The 24021-nt window shown below is 36.9% G+C and overlaps 1 protein-coding gene across 14 annotated transcripts in view; it reads right to left on the bottom strand.

The window, feature by feature from the left end:
- The window catches only part of PARD3B (par-3 family cell polarity regulator beta), a 1110743-nt gene that overhangs the window by 565106 nt on the left and 521616 nt on the right, over positions 1-24021 (bottom strand). For all 14 annotated transcript variants that reach the window (XR_014078966.1, XR_014078967.1, XM_081577736.1 and 11 more), the window contains one exon: positions 18549-18658. Coding sequence is in view for 9 of the 14 variants with exons in the window: in XM_081577736.1 (XP_081433862.1) it covers positions 18549-18658 (110 nt within the window). In the remaining 5 variants the exon portion in view is untranslated. The remainder of the gene's footprint in view (positions 1-18548; positions 18659-24021) is intronic.

Here is a 24021-nt window from a genome sequence, read left to right as displayed (position 1 = left end):
CAGCCAACAGTACAGATGCCCCCACCCCACTTTCCACTACTAGAACTGTTCTTAGTAAGATCATCAAGGACTTAAGGTATGAACACCTATTTCTTTGATTTCCAATCACATCTACTTATTTGCATCTTTCCCCACATACTAATTTTGAGTTCCATGTGTTAGATGGCAGAACACTTCTTTGCCTCAATACACAAAAGTGTACCTTGGGAATTCTTCTTGACATCTTTTATATGTTCTATCCCCTAATCCAAGATCTGTGAATTTTATTTCCTAAATATCTCTGTGACTTGTTAGCCTTATGACTAGCAATTTGATCTTTCCTTAGTCTCTATGTGCATAATTTCCTTATCAATAAAGTGGTACATGGTAGCTATCACTGTTATGTGGTTTGTTATGAGGATTACAGAGAATAATATATTTATAGCACTTAAAACACTGACTGGCACAAAGAAAGTGTGGTAGTGGATGTTTTGTAATTATTACTGAATCAATCAATCACTGAGTCCCGTCTACAAAAGGACCATGGTGTGATTCAGGTCTTTGTCAGCTCTGTCCTCAATCATACAATAATAAACTCCTAAGTACTTTCTTGCCTCTACTCTGATTTTGGCAAAGTTGAACCTGTAACCTTTCTACTTCAAATTCTTCATTAATACCATATAATACATAAAAGTCAAGTTCCTCTAATGTGACAGAGACAGTCTTTCGTGATTTGGCTTCTCATCTCTCCAAAGTCCCTCAACAAGACTAGAGTGTTTCCGATTCCTCCAGAAAACCTTGGGGAAATTATTTCTCACATCTCTGTACTTATTTTTGTAACCCTCTGGCTAAAACATATTTTTCCATGATTTGGCTTGGTTGCCTCCCATCCATCCTTTAAGACTCAACATTTCCATCAAACTTGCAGCCTTCAAGAGCTATTTTCAAATTCTCCTGTCAGTTTTCCATCGATTTTCTTTGTGCATAAGAAAGTTATTGCACCTGCATTGTATCATAATTTCTATCTATATGTCTGCGCTTCTCAATGTATGAGGGAGAGAGACACATAAATGAAAACTCCCCGGGGAGGGGCTTGTGTTTTACTTGTGCTTTAAACCTCAGCCAAACCATGGTACCTTGCACAATGTTTGTTAAATGAAGGACGGCATTACAAACCATCTCGTAGTCAGCCCAAACTTATGAATGGAAGATCCCAGAAAGTTCACATAGTAAAAAGTGGGAAAACATTACGAGAGTTTGACAAACTCTGTATCCTTCATAGCAGTTTCCAGGTGTATTATTGGTTAGGAATGCAATGAGCTAAAAGCATACAATTCTTTTTTTCGCCAAATTAGGCCAGAAGAATTTTATCTTAAAATTGATGCCTAGATTCATTGCCTTAAAATATTTAGTTTTACATGTAATCTTTGGCCCACTAATTTGAAAATTAGCCAGAACTTAAAAAATTAGTTTGGCAATTCCTAAGGTACATTTTTTTAGGCTATGTGATGCAATAATTCAGTTTAACTATATGTGGTAGAAGCAAAATAAAACAGAATTTTCACCCAGAGATTTTCTATCACATGGTGTGTAGCCACACAAGAAATGGCTATAGGATAGTATAACAATTATTCTGTGTAAGTACTAAAGGTGACTAAAATTAGAAGCAGGAACTACTTGATATTTTATGGAAAGTAATGTACGGATATTCAATAAATCATATCTAATCCCAGATCAAAAATTTCCTGATATACATATGCTTAATAGAAATACTTGCACAAAGTCTCCAATTTATACTTTATCTATCCACCAAAAGAGATTTAGAAATCCAGAAAACCGCAAATTTTGACATTAAATGGTTATTTTGGTAGGTTTTATAATTACTCCCCCAAATATACACAGATAATTAAATTAAATTATATATTTTTCAAATTGTTAAAAAAAACAATGATCAGAGGCTGAACTTAAATGTCTATAATCATTTCCAAACAAACTCACTCCCCCACCACTGCCAAAACATTTAAAATGAAGAAGCAGAAAGTGACTTGGAGAGACTGAGTTTGAACTATATTAAAAATGCAGAGATGGCCTCATGTTCTCAGAGCTCCATGCGTGTTCTGATTCATTTTGGGATATAGAGATAAATAATTTTCATGCTGACTGAAAATTTGTTCATCACTTAACAGTGAATGCAGAAGACACACCAAAAAATACTATATATATGTATAGTATTTTATATACCTATATAATATATGTATATTACCATTTAAAATACTATATTCTTTCGACACTGCCTTTAGAATATTTTATCTATAAAAAACATTAATCTGTAAGAATCTGTGAACTTGTTCAGTTTTCATTCTTCCCAGTTGCTTGTCCACTATTTTACCACTCCATTTATTCAATCAGTCAGTCAGTTATTAAATACCTACCATAAGATAAGTGCTAGACTACCAAGATTAAAAGTACATCATCTGCCCTCAGAACACCTCCACTGCAAAGGAAGGAGGGAGACATGCAATGAAAATAAGGGTTCATGGCACCGTTCGTGGCAGAAGTATGGCCCATTCTCACAGAAGGGAGGCGGCGGTGGAACCAGGAAGAAAGAGTTTGCTCAACTCCAAGTACAGCAGAGCACGCCTGAGTCAGGGAACCAGCGTGTGATATGACAAGCATCCATACTGTGCTCTTTAGGTAGCTTTTGTTTGGCCGCTGATATTTTGGTCCTATATTAAATACTGCTTCCTACAAAAAACTATTATCCATGATCTCAACAAATGCTATGTCATATAGCACTTTAAAAATTATTGCTGAAATGGCACCAAATTTCTGCCAGGGAGTAGGGTTTCAAAAAGAAATTTTAAAAGGAGCTGATGTTTTAGACTGGCCTTAACAGATGAGAAAGTGTCTGCCATGCAGACAAATGAGAAAGGTGGTTTCAAGATAGAGGGGCAGAAGAGCAAGTAAGGGAAACACCAGAGGGCAGGGCTTTCAGAAAAGCACAGGAGATGAATGACACCTTTGAACCATTTGAAACTGCCCCATTTCTTAATAACCCCTCCTTTCCTGTTTCCTCCTAGGTCTTCAATTTTAGCAAAATGTTTACAAGGAAGAGAACAATTTCACATCAAGGGAGGAAAACTAGGGCTGAATTCATTGATGCACTTGCAATACTGCTTTAAGAATTGAATTGGTCTTTGGAGGTCTTTTTTTATTTTTAATTTTCTTTTTCTTTTCCTTTACCCCACCCAAATGAAAAAAAATTGGAAGAGTTTCTATAAACAAAAGGCACTCAACATATATTTACTATTCACATACATTTAAAGTTCAACTTTGGAATACTTTTTTTTTTTCTAATTTTCCTAGCTCTGCGTGAAATGCCTTCCTTAAATTAAAGCTAAACTTGATAAAAAGTCAGCTTAAAAAAATAAAAATAAAACTCAGAAATGCTTCCAGAGTCTACCTACCCTACCACCCATTTCTCCTTCATGCATGACTCAAATCCAGTACATATATTTACTTAAGTGCAAATAATACTTACTCTATATTGTAAGACATTTTACAAATAACCACTCATTTATTTCTCAAGATGAACCTGTAAGGCAGCATTCCCCAGCCTTTTTGGACTAGGGACCAGTTTCATGGAAGACAATTTTTCCAGACTGGGGGTGAGGGGGGATGCTTTAATGATGATTCAAGCGCATTACATTTATTGTATACTTTATTTCTATTACTACTACATCAGCTCCATCTCAGATCATCAAGCAATTAGATGCTGGAGGTTGGGTATCCCTGCTGTATGGTAAATACTGCTATTGTCATGTTATTGATGAGAAAAGAGAGGCCAAAAGAAGGGACATACTTAACAAAAATCAACCCCTTGCTCCGTGGCAGAAGCAGATTTGAGCCACGCATTCAAACTTTCAAGTCCATGTTCTTAATCACTTCAGCTTGCTGCCTCTCACAATCCTCAGCTCACCTACCATTCTCGTACCTTATGAAATAATTGAATTTGAAGAATGAATCTCCAAGATGAATTTCTTGGCAAATTATTTAGGATTATTGTTTCCTCTATTCCACCTACACTTTCTAGGGCCCTTCCAGGCATTTCTGTTTGTTACCTACTCCTAGAATGGTGTCCAGTTTCTAGGAAAAATGCCTTTCTCTCATGGAACACAGTGGTATAGTGATAGATTATACTAATAATGTCTGATGCATAATTCCATGTGGTCAAGCTCCAATCACAAAAGTTCTTTGTTGATCCTCATTCATGACTATGTTTTTCAATTCAAACAGAGGCCATTCTAGTTTCCAGCTCCCGCCTGGGTTCTCCATCATGACTACAGTGAAACACTAATCATAACTGGATTTCTTAATACTGGATTCACATTCATGACGTTAAGAAGCTAAAAATAAAATCTATGGCTAGCTCTAGTTTTTGCATGTGTGCATATTCATTTAAATCATTCCCCTTTAATTATATTTAACACATATTAGAAATTTGGTAATTATAAAAGACCTTTAATTATCAACATTCATTATTATCACTATTATTAACATATATTAAGCACCCACATTCTCCTAAATGCTATACTCAAGATAAAAGGTATTAACTTTGCAATTCCACTGTGAGCATGAGAGAAGACAATCTTCTTTTCCAGACAGAGAACAAAATTATACTTGTCTACCTTGACAGAGAGCCAGTGGATGATTCAGGGATAAAAACTGGTTGTCTTAACCACTAGACAACTGGATAAACAAAGAATGGCTATAAAACTCTGTATTTTGCTTCTAAACCACATCTGAATCTATTCTTCTATAAATGTTCTTTAAATGTTCTTCATGCCTGAATAAGATTTTTTTGTTTTTCTTTTTTTTTTTTTTTATGGTAGCACATCTTTCTGCTGCATAGAGATACTTAAATTGTATAAACAGTCAAGTTACTTGAGACGAACTTTACAATATAAATTTTGGCATCAAATAGAATACCATTTATGGGAGAAAAATAATCCATGAATATAAAATAGTGAAATGACTTTTTTTTAGGAAGCAGCTCATAAACTGGCTTTAAGGCAGTTTCAAGAGAAGATTGCCTTAAGCATTTGAACAATGCTAGATAGCATCAATGGGACAAAGGTATGAACTCTAGGGTGCTACTTCCAAGGCTAACATTTGGTAGAATGAAAAGAGGTTATACTTTGGATTGAAACATATTTGAAAATCCTAGACCTGCTATTAATTAGTTATATAATCTGGGGCAAATGAGTTGACTTATTTGAGCCCTAGCTTCTTCACCTATGAAACAGAGTAAATAAAGTGGAACTTGCAGATTTTTATGAGATGAAATCCCATATTGTCCACGTCTGACATGAACTTGGAACTGAGCAAAGAAAGGCCCTCCTTCCTTGACATCCTGGGTAGTGTTACGTGGCCATCTGTTGGCAGACCTAGCAACAGACTAATGCTATTAAAACTGCAATTAAAGTGCTTTGTGGTTTAAATAGGCTATTAGGAAAATGTACTTCATTCTGTTCTTTATATAAACCTTTTATAAGTGCCCCCTGTTCTTTAGGAAAGATATTTCATTTTGGGTATGTGAAAGAAAATTCGATCCACTCACAAGGAGTTTAGTCTTGTAAGGGAGTTATAAAATGTGGGAAATTATAACATGGGGTAGAAAGAATTATAATAAAGATATCAGTGCACCATGGGCAGGACATGGTTAACTCTATACATAACAGAGAGAGGTTGGGGGGAGGGGGGGTTAGTAAAAGAAAGAGAGGACTGTATTGGGTTTTGAAAGAAAACTGCACATTCACTGGGGAGAGTGGGGATGGATGACATTTGTCACTTGCCTGGCAGAAGATGCAGCTGCGCAAAACACAGGATCGTTCTGTGCACATGTGAGAAACTTCACGCAGCACACATGCAGTACTTAACGTGCTGTGGCTGGAGATGAAGCTAAACATACAGGCTGAGGTTAGGTTGTAAAAAGTAACACCGAGAAGGCAAAAATAAACCCTTACTCACACGGTCAATGATTTTCAACAAGGATGCAGGGAAAGAATAGTATTTTCAACAAACAGTTCTGGGAAAACTGGATATTCACCTGCAAAAGAATGAAGTGGGACCTTCGCCCAATACTACATACAAAATTTAACTCAAAATGGATCATAGACCTACAAATAAGAACTAAACCTATAAAACTCTTGGAAGAAAACATAGGGCAAAAACTTCACAACCCCAAAGTTGGCAATGCTTTCTTGGATACAGCCACAAACAAACAGGCAACAACAACAAAGCAGACGCACTGGACTTCATGAAAATGAATAATTCAGAGATGTTAAAGGGCACTGTCAACAGAGTGAAAAGGCAACCTACAGAATGGAAGAAAAGATTTGCAAATCACCTGAATAAGGGATTAATATCCAGATTATATACAGAAATCCCCAAACTCAACAACAGCAAAAACATACAAAAAACATACAACCCAATTCAAAAATGCACAAAGGATGTGAATGGACATTTCTCCAAGGAAAATATATGAATGACTAACCAGCACATGAAAAGATGCTCAACGTCGCTAATCATTGGGAAATGCAAATCAAGAACACAAGATGACACCTCATATCCATCAGGATAGCTATTTTTCAAAAAGCAGAAAATTACAAGTGTTGGTAAGGATGTAGAGAAATCGGAACCCTTGAGTTCTGTTGGTGAGAATATACAGTGCTACAACAACTATGGAAAACATTATGGTGTTTTTTGTATATATATATTATATAATATATAATAATCATGTGATCCAGAATTTCTACTCCTGGGTATATACCCAAAATAATTGAAAATAGAGTCTAAAAACAATACTTGTACACTCATGACCACAGCAGCATTATTCACAACAGCTAAAACATAGAGGCGACACAAGTGTGTAGCAATGAATGAACAGATAAGCAAAATGTTTCACATACATATCATTCACCCTAAAAAAAGGAAACTCTAGTACAGGCTACATGAATAAACCTTGAGGATATTATGCTAAATTAAATAAGCCAGTGACAAAAGCCAAATATTTATGATTTCACTTATATGAGATACCTAGAGTAGTCAAAATCATAGATACAGAAAGTAGAAAGTAGGTAACTGCCAAGGGCTGGGGAGAGGGGGCAATCAGGATTTATTGTTTAATAAGTATAGAGTTTTGGTTTTGCTATAATAGATGAAAAGAGCTCTGGAGACTCACAGTGTCATGGTTGTGCAATAATATGAATGTACTTAGCGAAATTAACCATATATTTTAAAATGACTAAGATGGTAAATACTATATGCTATGTATTTTACTACTATTAAAAAAAAGTCATACCAAGAAATTTAAAAATATATCCTGGGAAATGGTCAGTTGTTTCAGGGAAGGAGAGGGACATGATCAAATTTTGTAAATATAGTCAGATATTTATAGATATATAATAATTTTATTCAGGAAATAGTGAGAAATCATCTCATACCAGTAAAACTTCATCGGGCAAATTATACAATCTCTAACTAAACAATGTTTGTATTTAATGAGACTATTCAAATAACATTTTGACAAGATAAATGTATGAACTTTTAATAGATGTTCTAAAACTGTGGTATTATACTGCAGCAAAATCAATTGCTTTGGATGCCTATTTATCTTTGGATCTTCATAGAACATGAGTGTCAAATATATTTTATTTAAAAATTAAGGAAGCATGCATGATTGACACAGTGACTGAAATCAAAGGCAAAAGAAAAACGAGACAATACAATTTCTTTAAGCAAGTCCATCAATTCTGACTTGTGATACTTAAGAATCTACCTTTTCCTTTCAAAGGGGAATAATCCTTTATGATTTTTACAACAAATGCCACTTACCTATTCTTTGCTTGAAAGGTGGGGAGTTCTGTAGAGAAAGGGGGCTGAAAGTCAGTTGGAAAATATCAGGGCTATGTCAGTCAGAAAAGTGTCAGCCAGTTGCAGGTTAAAAAAGATTTGTTAAAAGTAGTGGTGTTTTCACTGGTTCAAGTCTGTCAGAAGGCTCTGGATTCTCTAGCGCCTCACACCAGTAACTTCAAAACTAACTCACTCCAGATGTCCCTAAAATCATCTAATCAGACATCAAAAGCTGTATGGTGAAAAGCTCACATGCTGCTTACGAGGACGCTGTAAGTTTCCACAAGCGTGAAACACACACAGTAGCTACTTTAAAAGTGTGATTCATCTAACTCAGAACTCTGTTTTAAAGTACAGAGCTATTAGGAAAGGGGCCACCCTCCTGAGAAAGAGAAAACTCTTTTAAATGTCTGTACAGTGTCATTCAACGACTAGATTTTGAAAGAAAAAAAAAATGAAAACTGCTCTTCAGAAGAGTTTAGGTTGTGAGGTAAAAAAAAAAAATCTCCCATCAGAAGAGATTTCTAAGAATTGCACCATGCTCAGGGAAAAGAAAAAAAAAAATCCTTCCTTCCTTTTAATACTGATTGTCTTGTTACTTCTCCAGGTGAACACTCATTAACCCTTTTCTTCCTTGCCATCAATCTTCAGTAAAACATGGAAGGGACACACAGCAGATCAGAACTTACAAGAGACACAGTCATACCCTTGAGCTTTCACTTTAAAGTCATATGATCTACTTGTACTTTAGTCTCCAGATTGAAGCAGTATTCTCCCCCAAAGAATTTAAATGTGCATATGTAGATGCATGTATGTTTCTATGCTGCTGCCTTTGTGTGTGTACTTAGCTTTAAATATATATATATTTCTAGATAGTATTATCTTGAGAAATAAAAATAAAGCTTGGTGTTTTACATAAAAATATAGCCTCATTCTATGAGCACTTACATATATTGAGACATGAAAAGGAAATTTAAAGATGAATTCATACCAATCAAGGTAATAATTTATATCTGGAACTGTGCAGATGCTAGTTTGGGTGTCTGTGTCCTTAACAGTAGTTCATATAGGATTTTTATTTATTATTTCCTTTCAATTATACAAAATTTCTGTGGAAGTCATCCATGATTTAAATAATTTTCTCAGGATCAGAGAGTTATTGATGCAGTCAGGACACACAGTCTTGACCTTTGGAATACCTTAAACATAGTCTTTACTAAATTTCAAACAACACAGTTATGCTGTTCACATGAGATGTTGATGAGATTTTTGCTATGAAACACCTTATAAATGTTCTCATGCTCTTGAACTAATTCATATATCAAGACTGTGGTTTTTATTTTCTTCCAAATCACTTGAAATGAGAACTTCTTGAAGATGCAATATGAGGACAATTTAGAAGAGGAACTCTTTAAATGTGATGGGCATAAGAGTGCTATCTTGTCCAGACATTTCTAGTCTATTCAAGGATTTTGTGAGCTTTTTGAACAATTATTAGAAAATTAAAAAGCTATAACTACAGAGATTACTAACTTTCTGATTATAGAACTCATAGTTTTATTGACAAAAAGGTAGAACTCACATACGTGACTCCATTGATTACATACCAAATTATTTCCTTTGTTCACATTTCATAGACACTAACAAAATCAGTCTTTATAAATGTTCACCTCTAGAATTATCAAGGTTTGTTCTTTCCTTTAAATTCTATTCTTTCTCAGAATCAATTTCTCTGATGGAGTCATTGCTAGAATGGTAGGAAGATAAATTGGATCTCACTTGAAATTGCTCTCTTCAGTCACCCAACCACATTTTAAATTCCAAGAGGAGAACTTGTGTTTAAACATCTCTCTTCCCTTGACAACACTGAAAAACACAGGTTAACACACTGTCCTAAAGCAGAAAATCCTAAGAGCTGACTCATTGGAAAAGACCCTGATGCTGGGTAGGATTGGGGGCAGGAGGAGAAGGGGACGACAGAGGATGAGATGGCTGGTTGGCATCACCGACTCGATGGACATGAGTTTGGGTAAACTCCGGGAGTTGGTGATGGACAGGGAGGCCTGGCGTGCTGCGGTTCATGGGGTCACAAAGAGTTGGACATGACTGAGCGACTGAACTGAATGGAACTGAAAGCTATTTAGAGAGCAAAACAGTATGCTATATAGGTAATTTCATAATTTTCACATTCTAATTCATTTATACATATGTGTGTGTTTATTATACATACCTATGTATACACATACAAACACACAAATACAAATATCTTTACAAAATAATTAAAAGCTGCTGAATGGAATTCATTTTGTCCTTCTTGGAAGTAAAAGTTTTAATCATCTAAATCATATTAATGTGTCAGGCATTGTGCCTGGGGGCTTTCATACAAAAATGAATATATCAGCTCATGCCTCTAAGGAGCCTCCTCTTGTAACAGACATGTAAACAAGTAGTTATATTTGAGTGACATAAGAGCTAATAGAGATAGTACACATGGTAATTCCCTTCAGAGGCCGAGCAGAGTATAGACCAAAGGCAAAGGATGCTGGTTTTATTGGTCAAAAATGTATGACTTAATGATTTGATACTTTCTGGTAGATTGTAGGGTTAATTGATTTAGCTCTAGTCTTCATAATGAGGTTGTAAGTTTCCTGAGGACAGGGACCACGCTTTTTGCTTTCTGGAAGGCACATGGCAGAGGTCATGGACATCTAAGGGATTAATCAATTTATGTTGGCATAAAAGCAAACCCATTCAATTTTCATTATGTGCAGATCAACTTAAACAGCAAGAAACGGCATGTCATGGTTACCTCTTTAATTTCTGAGACTGAACTCTGAACAGGGATACTTCTTTTAGATTTTCTGGACTAGTTCTGGACTAGACCCAAAAGGAATGCTGGGGGAGCACCTCCTAAAAAGGGAGCACAATCTCCAGGTTCTTTCATTAGTCATGGAATAGACATTCAGGCAGTCTAAATCTGTTTCATCTACTCCTGAAGGTTTGATGAAAAACTCTTTTGCAGAATAAATCGGGCTTCTAGATTTCCCCCACCTGAACTCGAGTCTTACAGACATAACTGTTTCAGAAACTAAGCTGCCTAAACTTGCCAAACTAAGTAAACATTTGGCCCTATGAAATATTGGATGGCAGCTTTATCTCTTAAAAACAAAGCCATATGAAAACCATCGTTGAAATGTGTCTCCAAGCTCTGGTCTTATCAGCACACAGCGTGAACAGCTGGAGTTACAAACACCAGGACTATTATTAAATCACTGTGTCAGGAGAGGAAAAAAAAAAGGAAAACCTTTTGTAGGCTTCAGTATCTCTAAATAATATGATTATATAATACACGCTATTTTTCCCTCCCTTTCACTCTTCAGTATCCATCTCTCCTCCATCTCTCTCTCCTCTAGACAATGGCTAGACTTTTCTTTCTAATTTACAACAGAGTCTACAATAATTATTTTGTTCCCTTGTTTCTATGGCTACTTAATTACATATCTAATGGGTAGAAAAATATGATTTGGACATTCAGAATTTTCGTTGTTTCTATGTTGGGTGTTGATAGTCAGCAACCCACAACCAAAAGTCCTCTGACATGTCAGTGACGAATTGATGATTTTAATCCTAAAAGTTAAACTATTTAACTTTCTCTGTAATATTTCATTAATTCCTTTCATGGATTTGAAAATGTTTAATTTAAGAGCAACATCAGCTATAATAATTTCAATGTATGTGACATCCAAGGGAAAATTTTCAAACCAATATATATATATATGCAAGACATAAAGAGAGTGCTGTTATTCATCAGAAAGATTTTCTCTCACTGGAAGCTACCTGTCACTATCTTTGTTGATGAAATACCAAAACCTCCAAAGAACTGATATTATATTTTCCCTTCTCAATCCTATTGAGAAAGCAGGACCACTGGAAACACTTCTCTTCAGGGTGTCTTCCCAAGGGAATTGGCTCCCCTTACCCTCAATCTTACTGTTGCTATGAATTGTGTTGCTACTAACTTAGGAGCTATTTTTGACCTCTCAATGAGGCAATTCAAAAACTCCCATTTATCTGCACATCTTGGATTTATATATTAATATATTATGTGCTCAAGAGGAAAGGTAATAATATGATGCTGCTGCTGCTGCTGCTGCTAAGTCGCTTCAGTCGTGTCCGACTCTGTGCAACCCCATAGACGGCAGCCACCAGGCTCCGCCATCCCTGGGATTCTCCAGGCAAGAATACTGGAGTGGGTTGCCATGACTTCCTCCAGGGAATCTTCCCAACCCAGGGATCGAACCCAAGTCTCCCACATTGCAGGTGGATTCCTTACTGACTGAGCCATGAGGGAAGCCCAATAATATGATGAAATAACTTTAATTGTACAGGAGACAGAAATTAAGACCATCCCCATGGAAAAGAAATGCAAGAAAGCAAAATGGCTGTCTGAGGAGGCCTTACAAATAGCTGTGAAAAGAAGTGGAAAGCAAAGGAGAAAAGGAAAGATACACCCATTTAAAGGCAGAATTCCAAAGAATAGCAAGGAGAGATAAGAAAGCCTAACTCAGTGATCAATGCAAAGAAATAGAGGAAAACAATAGAATGGGAAAGACTAGAGATCTCTTCAAGAAAATTAGAGAAACCAAGGGAACATTTCATGCAGAGATAGGCTCAATAAAGGACAGAAATGGTATGGACCTAACAGAAGCAGAAGATATTAAGAAGAGGTGGCAAGAATACACAGAAGAACTGTATAAAAAAAGATCTTCACGACCCAGATAATCACGATGGTGTGATCACTCACACTCACCTAGAGCCAGACATCCTGGAATGTGAAGTCAAGTGGGCCTTAGGAAGCATCACTACGAACAAAGCTAGTGGAGGTGATGGAATTCCAGTTGAGCTATTTCAAATCCTCAAAGGTGATGCTGTGAAAGTGCTGCACTCGATATGCCAGCAAATCTGGAAAACTCAGCAGTGGCCACAGGACTGGAAAATGTCAGTTTTCATTCCAATCCCAAAGAAAGGCAATGCCAAAGAATGCTCAAACTACTGCACAATTGCACTCATCTCACACGCTAGTAAAGTAATGCTCAAAATTCTCCAAGCCAGGCTTTAGCAACACATGAACCGTGAACTTCCAGATGTTCAAGCTGGTTTTAGAAAAGGCAGAAGAACCAGAGATCAAACTGCCAACAGCCGCTGGATCATCAAAAAAGCAAGAGAGTTCCAGAAAAACATCTATTTCTGCTTTATTAACTATGCCAGAGCCTTCGACTGCGTGGATTACAATAAACTGCGGAAAATTCTGAAAGAGATGGGAATACCAGACCATCTGACCTGCCTCTTGAGAAACCTGTATGCAAGTCAGAAAGCAAGAGTTCGAACTGGACATGGAACAACAGACTGGTTCCAAATAGGAAAAGGAGTACGTCAAGGCTGTATATTGTCACCCTGCTTATTTAACTTATATGCAGAGTACATCATGAGAAATGCTGGGCTGGAGGAAGCACAAGCTGGAATCAAGATTGCCGGGAGAAATATCAATAACCTCAGATATGCAGATGACACCACCCTTATGGCAGAAAGTGAAGGAGAACTAAAACGCCTCTTGATGAAAGTGAAAGAGGAGAGTGAAGCAGTTGGCTTAAAGCTCAATATTCAGAAAACTAAGATCAAATGTGAAATTGTCTGTTTCTCCTTTCAGTTTTGACAAATTTTGTGCCAGGTATTTAAAACTCTATTATTAAGTGCAAGAACAATTGGGATTATTATGTTCTCTGGATTAAATATCTCCTTTATAAATAAGAAATGAATTTATTATCTCTGGTAAGGTTCTTTGGCCTAGTGACGTGTGTCATAATATTCTACAATAGCATTCTTTTTTTTTTTATTAGTTTATTTATTTTTTTAACTTTACAATATTGTATTTGTTTTGCCACACATTGACATGAATCCACCATGGGTGTACATGTGATCCCCTTCCAGAACCCCCCTCCCATTTCCCTCCCCATCCCATCCCTCCAGGGTCATCCTGGTGCACCAGCCCCAAGAACCCTGTATCATGCATTGAACCTGGACTGGTGATTCATTTCACATATGATAATTTACATGCTTCAATGCCATCCATGGACTTCCAACTTAACAACTTCAAAGACGACCATGTTATTTTTTGAAATAAAATGCATGTATTTTAGATAGAGCCTAAAAAACAGACCAGTATTTTCTTAATTTATTTTGGTGAATCAAGACAAGTAGTAGTTTTAGAACAAACAAAGAGAACAACCACAGCATTATCCTTTTCAGGAATCCACTTTTTAATTTACTCACCCTGCAGGATCATTTTGCCCTAGGGTTAAACGTGAAACCGTAAACAGTCATTAAAACACAAAACAACCATGGTAGTTAACCGGATATTAAGGGGAAAAAAATCACATCTGTTTTAGAGTTCTCTTCCATCCACAAATTCAGGAACATCAATTTCAAGAACCTGGCTTTATGGCATGCCCTTAAGCCAAGAACACCAGGTTACAATCAAGGCAAGGAAGGTAAGAGGCCCATAAGAAGGTTCTTACTACACTATCTTGCCTCCAGGATTCTCTTTCTTTGATTCACAAGCAGTCAGTCGAATTGAATTTTCTATTCCTTGAAAGATAAATAGTCATATATTTGCACATTAATAATCATGCTATTCTGATTAACTGATAGGTTTATGAAAAGAGGAAGGAAGGAAACAAATTTCCATGCTTTTATCTGGTGTACTCTTAGAGACAAATACTGAGGTTTAGTGGCTTTGTAATATTCACAGAATTAGAAGTTTGCAGAGGATCTGATTTTTCTACTTTAAACCCTTTTAAAAAACTCCAACTTGTTCGAGGATGTACATAACCAATCTGTAATAACTTCAGAAAACAAGTGTGACTTTTCCAGCATTTCAAAATAAATATCTCTGGACATCAAAGAAAAATCTCCCTTCTAGAGCAAGTCTAATGAAGTACAATTAAAACTAACAATCATCAACTGTGGTTTTAGAGGCAATATTTCAATATAATCAAATGTGTCAAATATTCATCCTTACAGCTTCTTATGCTGTAGATTTTAAGTAAGTTTCATTTCTTGGGAATGATTGAATATAATCCACTTGGGGCTCTGCCATATGTGAATTACTTACATATGAACACTCTGTTTAAGAGTGGGAATTTTGTTGTAGTTGCTTTTCTTCTTGGATATTGAAATGAAATACAATAGAATGGAGCTTTTTAGGCAATTATTTTTCATATCAGTTGCTACATGGGTACATTATCACATGCTGCCTGTTTTCATCATTCCTTATCAAACCACAGAAATCAACTATAGTGCAGCTAAAGTGGTAGAGGAAGCATCGGGTAGACTTACAGAGTCTGAGAGATGGTGAATCTGTAATCTCCAATTCTGTACCACCTGGGCTCAGGTCCAAGACACACAAAACCCTCTGGGCAGTGTGCTCCCATGTAAGAGTTGTGGTTTTTACGTTCCCATGGTTTCCTTGGAAGGCTGCTCCTCTGATCACTGAGCAAACACTACAAGTGACTACAGGGCTATGTGTAGGGTGCCACATAATTTATCATCCATACATGGACACCTCTGAGAGTTAGCAGGGACACTATTAATAAATATGCCACATGAACTCAGACTGCCCCAGGCAAACCTAATCATACTGTTACCCCAGAGATGATGTGCAACTCAAAGAACTTTCTCTCAAGGGTCTCAAACCATTTCATTAGTGCTATATCCAATTTTACTTAGGTCTGAGCTGCTCTGTCCAATAGGAATACAATGTGAACCACAGATGTAATTTTTAATTTTTCAGTACCTGTGTCTTTTTTTAAAGTACAAAGAAACAGGTGAAAACAATTTAAATATACTTTATTCAACTGAATTTACCAAACCTAGTATCATTTTGATGTGGAGTCAATAAAAAATTATTAATAAGATTTTTTTATATTACTTTTTTCATATTTCAATCTTTGACATTCAGTGTGTATGTCACACTTGAAATATGTTTCTAGTGCTCAACAGCCACATGTGGCCAGTGGTTATGATACTGAACAAGCAGGTGTAACTAACACGTGAGTTAGGATGTATAGAGATAAAGGGAGATAGCTATAATACACATGTGTGTGTGCATTTTCACACATACAAATGAATTTTTCTTCTTGGTAAAAATAAACATACCTAAATGTCTTCATTTAGACACCTAGTGACTTTATTTTCTTGGGCTCCAAAATCACTGCAGATGGTGACAACAGCCTTGAAATTAAAAGACACTTGATCCTTGGAAGAAAAGCTATGACAATACTAGACAGCATATTAAAAAGCAGAGACATTACTTTGTCGACAAAGGTCTGTCTAGTCAAAGCTATAGTTTTTCCAGTAGTCATGTATGGGTGTGAAAGCTGGACCATAAAGAAAACTGAGCACTGAAGCACTGATAACTGTGAACTGTTGTGTTGAAGAAGACTCTTGAGAGTCCCTTGGACTGCAAGGAAATCAAACCAGTAAATCGTAAAGGAAATCAGTCCTGAATAACCCTCTCCAAATACCCCAGCTTGGAACATAGTGGTATCATATTTTGTTAAGGATATAGAATGTAGCAGAAAGACAGTAGCTCTCACTTTGTCTAGGGAAAGCTATATTGTATTTTCAGTTGATCTCAACACAGAGCTTAAGTGATAGAAACATGGACTGAATATTGGTGGGGTTTCTACATGTAAATCATGGTAACACAGACCACACTTTGGTTTGGGGGTATATTAACATCATAAAAATAAGCAGTAAATTATACCTTTTATCTTTTATGTAATTCTTCTCTCATTTTTATAGTTCTTCTCTTCCTCCAATCCAATATATTTAGGCTTAACGTGGGCTCAATCAGTGGGCATTAAACACACATACAAATGCCACACCACATACTGGTTCTGTTTATACTCATCATTAGAGCAGAGCACATACACCTGATTTTTATTAAAATAATGTTCTATTAAGTATGTTTCCTTATAAGGATGGAAAGTGAGAAAATATTACATCTAAAAAACTTTCAGGACACTTCCAGACTTACAAAAAGAAACATGAAAAATATTGCTGAAAACCTATTTAATTACCCCATGAGTTAGTATGGTGACCCCTACTTCATACACGTTATTGTTGTTTAGTTGTTAAGTCATGTCCAACTCTGCAACCCCATGAACACCAGGCTTCTCTGTCCATGAGATTCCCCAGGCAAGAATACTACAGTGGGTTGCCATTTTCTTTTCCAGGGGCTCTCTCCAGCCCAGGGATCAAACCCACATCTCCTGCATTGGCAGGTGGATTCTTTCCCATTGAGCCACCAGGGAAGCCATCCTACACATTAACAGTTTCTTACTAAGAATATTTTATTTCACCCTTGGAGAATCCATTTAGTTCATTTAGCATCTCTATATACCAAAAACATTTACATTTTTTCTGAAGGCATCATACACAGTGAGACTTAAAATGGAGAAGAGATTCACTTTCAGAAAACTTTTAAAATAGGGTGCTATTATTGAACGATAATTCACCTATTGCAACGATACACAGCCGTCATCAAAAACCTAACTCTTAGGCTATTTCAGAGGATGGACCGCAATTACAACTCTTCAAAGAAGATTGGGATTTAGCAGAAAAATCCCATAGTTTCATATGGAAAGAGGACATACTGCTAAGTCACCTCAGCCGTGTCTGACTCTGTGCAACCCCATAGATGGCAGCGCAGCAGACTCCGCCGTCCCTGGGATTCTCCAGGCAAGAACACTGGAGTGGGTTGCCATTTTCTTCTCCAATGCATGAAAGTGAAAAGTGAAAGTGAAGTCGCTCAGCAACCCCATGGACTGCAGCCTACCAGGCTCCTCCATCCATGGGATTTTCCAGGCAAGAGTACTGGAGTGGGGTGCCATTGCCTTCTCCGAAAGAGGACATAGTCTCTTAGTAAACTATTCTCCACTTCACTTCTCAGTTAGAAGTAAAGCAGTTGTAAGCTTTACCAGGTGTAACCATTTTGGTATCTAATTTCACTTTGCCTTCATTTGAATGTTGAGATGTAGAAACTTGGTACTGGTACCACATGTCTATGATACCAGTAGTGTGAAACCATTCACCATTATATGACCTCACACAACATTGCATGAACATACCACAAACAGATAAACTATCTCTTGGAGCATCATGAAGCGAGAGGATGAGGGATCCAACTGTACAGTGCACTAGTTAAGAGCACAGGTTCTGCAGCTGACCACCTGGGTTAAAGTCTTGACTTGGCCACTTACTAGCTGTGACCTTTGATAAATCATTAGACCTCCTTCTGCTTCAATTACATTATCAGTAAAATGTAGACAAAAGCAAGTTGGTACTTTGAGGTGGAAGTGTAGATGACAATGTAAAGCCCTTTAAACACAATTGGTGCTCTATAAATAATAGCTGTCACTTTAACTGTATACTAGCAATAGCTCATATAAGTTATTATTAATCTTATGAGTAATATTACATATCCTATCAAAAGATCTCTAATTATCCACTTACTTAAGACTGTAATGTCCCAGTTAGTTTATGTGTAAGGTGCTTTGATCTTTTACTAGAAATGCAAACAACAGGATACCTACTGGAATCACAGGTTTCAGACTCTGACCACTGGGGTGTGAAGCACTTGACTGGGCATCAGCAGGTGGGCTTGGCGCTGGGTCACTGCTTCTCCTCACCAGCAGTGGAGTGCCTATAGGACAAAATAAGAGGTGAAAGGTCAAGAGATTCCTGGGGGTGGGGGGCGGAGGAGAGAGTATGGTACAATGCAATTTAATTTAAAAGGCTTATAACAGGCTTTAATGTAAAAACATTCTATTCTAAGGATGCCTGTAAATTAATCCATTTAATGATCTTTTTGTCATCTATTTCTAGGATGACACATGGAAACAAAATCTTTCAACTCTTAGCTTTCCCCACTCGCATTTCAAAATAAGTCATTGTACTCAACAGAAAACGGTTAGGCAATGCAAAAGGAGACAATGTGCAATTGAAAACTGGTCTAGAAAATATATTTGAGTCTTAAAAAGAATGATTATCCAGCAGAGAAGTGAAGAGTTTCACAGTCAGTGCAATTTGCTATTCAGGAGAGCTGGAAGTATAGTTATTACTGCCATTTGGTGCTTCCCAACTCTTCTGAATGATGATATATACTGAAATAAATTATTTGCTAGGGTTATAGCATTAATGTCTATTTAGGTTCACAAAGAGATGGGCTTCATGCTCTTTCTTTTCTCCTAAAGTAGATAAAACTGATAAGGAAAATAAGTTAGCTCTTCTAAAAATATATCCTGATTTCTTTTAAATTTAATGAAAGCTTCCACTATTAAATATTTGAGTCAGTTATTAAATTCTGAAAACAAATCATACTATTAGAAAGTTCAAATGAAATTCAACCTTAACAGAGTGAGTGGCCTAACTACTCTGCCTACAATTAGACTAAAAATAATTTGTTTCATACACAATTGACCACTATATAGGAAACTCTCCAAAACTCTGTGACTTAAAAATTGCTCTTATAAAAATTAACTTTATATTTGTGTGCCTCTAGGGAAAAATTAGTAGAAATGCATTCTCTGTTTATCAATATTCTGAAAGTAATTCAAGCTACTGCAGTTTAAAATAACATTTTTAATAGTCCATTCTATATGGTACAGTTATAAAAAGTGAATCCATTTTGGAGTTATTTACAAATCTGATTTTTCTATGTGGTATAACATTCTTATTCTGTGTATAAAACAGAATTTCTAACACCTTTCACCCTTATTCAGTTAGAAGTTGCTTTAAAAAAAAACTTATTTTATAATAAGAAATTAATGTGCTACTGAGGATAAAACACTATGCCTAAAGGTATAATAAAGTCCAAGTTCATGTTCCATTATTTATTTTTTATTAATAGTACTTCACTGCATTATTCTCTACCTCCATCTTAAACATTTTTTCAAGTATAGCTGATTTACAACATTATGTTAGTTTCAGGTAGATAAAGTGATTCAGCATTTTGGCAGATTCTATTCCATTATAGGTTATTATAAGTTAATGGGTATAATTCCCTGTTCTATGCAGTATATCCTTGTTGCTTACCTATTTAATATATAGTTCTTTATAAATCAGTTAATCACGTGCCCCTAACTGGTGGCTCCCCTCTTCCCTTTCCCCTTTGATAACCATCAGTTTGCTTTCTATGTCTGTGAGTCTGTTTCTATTTTGTATGTACAATCAATTGTATAAAACATTTCTTAAGCAAGTGACACACCAACAGTTCTATGGTTGGCAATTATTCTCTGAAAGAAACAAACAAAAAAAGAAAATCACAAAAAAACAAGAAAATAAAAGAGGAAAAGAGAAAGTACCATAAAATTTAGACAATGGAGTCCCAGTTTCACAGCAGGATGTTTTTCTCTCTGCCAGGTGATCTGAAGACTAAGCCTCTCAGGTTATGCCCCTGAATTACCATTAACGCCAAGTGAACAAGTTAGTCTAAATGTAATATCCTCAGAAGCAACCCACTATCTTTAAAACTAAGAAGAGAATGGGGCTAATTTCGTGAAACTCTGGCTTGTTTCTAAGCATTTAACCCAAACTAGTACATCAATGATCTCAAATTAGAAAACAAGCAAAAATCAAAAAACATGTCAAACTAGTACATTATGGGCTTCCCAGGTGGCACTCTTGGTAAAGAACCCACCAACACAGGAGATGAGTCTAGGGCTCGATCCCTAGGTCAGGAAGATCCCCTGGAGGAGGGCATCGCAACCCACTTCAGTATTCTTTCCTGCAGAATCCCATGGACAGAGGAGCCTGGCAGGGCTGCAGTCCATAGGTTACAAAGAGTGGGACATGACTGAAGCAACTTAGCATGTATGCATGCACGGTACATGACACCAAGGTCACAAAATAAGTTGATTCAGAGGCACAGAGATGAATATTTCAGTGACTGACAGTTTCAGTTACACAGATTTTCAGCTAAGTCCCATACCTATACACACACATACACACACACACAGAACGTGTATTTATGCTGGTGGAAGGAAGAGAGTGAGAAGGAGGGAGAAAGAAAGATATTATTATTCTTGGGTAATAAATATATTTTCCTCAAGCTACACCATATAGTTTTCCTTCAACTTAAAAAACATGACTGAAAAAAAAAAACAAACCATGACTGATCCCTTTTGTTGTTGTTATTTTAGTCTTACTGTCTTAATATCTGATGTTTTAATAACAAAAATAATAAATCATTTAAAACATATTTTATAATAACATGTATTTGGATTTCTATGATCAATCAATATGCCACAGTACTGTAGCATGGCTCGCAGAAGATGACAGTTCAGTTTTGTACCAGTGGACCAACTATTTGGAAAGTTAACAAATAAACTTTAAAACAACTAGGTCTTTCTTAAATCCACTGTCAACTCTTCAGGAATAAGTTTTGTTCTCCACTTTTCAGTATCCCACAACTAAACACCTCCTGTTAAGTCACCTCATTTCTCCTTTGCTGTCTCCAATGAATATTTTTAAATAGGAAAGTGACAGAGTTTTAAACAATCTTTCACTTGGCAATTTAAAATTTAATTTTAAATTCTCAGCCCCATTCAAAGGTGACTGTCTGCAAGACAGAGAGCTACAGTTTAAAAACAAGGGAAGACACATTTCAGGGTATAAGAGTAAGCAAGTAATCAGAAGCACTGAAGATGATTTGAGCAAATCCTTGGATGCATATGGAGCTTTGCTGGTGGCTCAGATGGTAAAGAATCTGCCTGCAATACAAGAGACCTGGGTTCAATCCCTGGGTCAGGAAAATCCCCTGAAAAAAAGGGAATGGCTACCCATTCCAGTATTCTTGCCTAGAGAATTCCATGGATAGAGGAGTCTGGCAGGCTATAGTCCATGGGGTTGCAAAGAGTCAGACATGACTAAGCAACTAACACACTTTTTGAATGTATATAATATGGTAGAAGGCAGACCTTGTAAGCCAAGCTGAAATTAGAGAGAGAGTCAACTATATTCAGTTCAGTTCAGTTCAGTCGCTCAGTCGTGTGCGACTCTTTGCGACCCCATGAGTTGCAGCACGCCAGGCCTCCCTGTCCATCACCAACTCTCGGAGTATACCCAAACCCATGTCCATCAAGTTAGTGATGCCATCCAATCATCTCATCCTCTGTTGTCTCCTTCTCTTCCTGCCCCCAATCCTTCCCAGCATTAGGGTCTTCTCCAATGAGTCAGCTCTTCGCATCAGGTGGCCAAAGTATTGGAGTTTCACCTTCAACATCAGTCCTTCCAATGAATACCCAGGACTGATCTCCTTTAGGGTGGACTGGTTGGACCTCCTTGCAGTCCAAGGGACTCTCAAGAGTCTTCTCCAACACCACAGTTCAAAAGCATCAATTCTGCAGCGCTCAGCTTTCTTCACCGTCCAAGTCTCACATCCATACATGACCACTGGAAAAACCATAGCCTTGACTAGACAGACCTTTGTTGGCAAAGTAATGTCTCTGCTTTTAAATATGCTATCTAGGTTGGTCATAACCTTCCTTCCAAGGAGTAAGCGTCTTTTAATTTCATGGCTGCAATCACCATCAGCAGTGATTTTGGAGCCCAAAAAAAACAAAGTCTGACACTGTTTCCACTGTTTCCCCATCTATTTAGTTTTATGTAAACTTTGGGGCGGTGGAGTGGGGTGGCGTGTTGGAGAGTTTAAAATATAACATCTGCTTGACGGAGTTTAGTAAAGATTAGACTCTTAAAAACTACAGGGTGAGGACAGTGGAGAGGACCTGGGCTTTGGAATCAAACAGACTGAACTTCACATCTCCCAGCTCTGTGACACTGGACTGCTCTGTGACACAAGTTCATCATTTAACACCTGGTGATAACATTGCATCACAGAACTGATGGAAAGCTGAAGTAAAATAAGGCATGAGACACACCACGTCTGACAAATAATTTTTATACAGGAATCAACCTTCTCCCCACATATACACACATGAGAAAAAGGAGGGTCTAGCACTTGCTCTTGTGAGCAATGTTACTTTATCTGCTTGAAAAGCTCAACTCCCAGTAGTCAAGTAAATTTTCTTGGAATACTATGTAAATGAAAATAGTAAAACATAATTCTGTGCAAAAACAGGTATAGCCTTATGAAAGAAATTTAAGCTTTTAAGAAAAAAATTTGAGGTGGAAAGGCATTTCAAAAGTGGAAAAGAAGTACCACTCATTGGTGATTTTCAACTAATTAAGATAAGACTCATTAAATTTTAGATGCAAAAGCCCTCAGTTCAGCTCAATGAATAACATCATGCCTTGATATCATAGTTTAAAATCCACTGGATGAAGAGCCAAATAAAATAAGAAATACTAAGTACTTTAAAGCATAAAGTGTTTGTACAACTGCTCTATTCAGTTAAATATCAACCTTTACAAGAGGTGGATAATCGTTAGATGAATAATCATGGTGCTCGCTCTAAGCATATCTTTTAAAGATGTGGATGTGTGGACAAAAAAAACACTTCAGTATACAGAAAAGTGGGTCTCAGTGAAGTGTTAGGGATGGTATGTATGCCTTATTGGAAAACTGATACCAATGAACAAACACAGTGTAGACTGGGTCAAGTCCCATGCTAATTGGACAGATGCACAGAAGCTTAATGGAAGCCAAAGAGACAGCCACAGACAAGCAGCATCCCTCAAAAGAGTAGAATTCCTGATCAGGTGTGTAGCTGATGTGAAGGGTTGACTCATTGGAAAAGATCCTGATGCTGAGAAAGATTGAAGACAGGAGGAGAAGGGGACGACAGAGGATGAGATGGTTGGATGGCATCACTGACTCAACGGACAAGAGTTTGAGCAAACTCTGGGGGATGGTAAAGGACAGGGGAACCTGGTGTGCTGCAGACCATGGGGTCCCAAAGAGTCAGACATGACTGAGGGACTGAACAACAATAACCCCTTATAAATATAACTATAGGAAGCCAGAGGAGGGTCATCTAATCATGTTTGGGTAAAGGAATTTTGAAAGAGGCAGCAACTAGTTAAAAGCCTCAGCTTGGTACATCA

Source organism: Giraffa tippelskirchi, chromosome 3, assembly GCF_054371585.1.
Source record: "Giraffa tippelskirchi isolate mGirTip1 chromosome 3, T2T-mGirTip1v1.2.pri, whole genome shotgun sequence".
In the NCBI taxonomy this organism is placed as follows: Eukaryota; Metazoa; Chordata; class Mammalia; order Artiodactyla; family Giraffidae; genus Giraffa; species Giraffa tippelskirchi.
The sequence above is the reverse complement of the archived record's forward strand: the minus strand, read 5'-3'. Positions and strand labels throughout refer to the sequence as shown.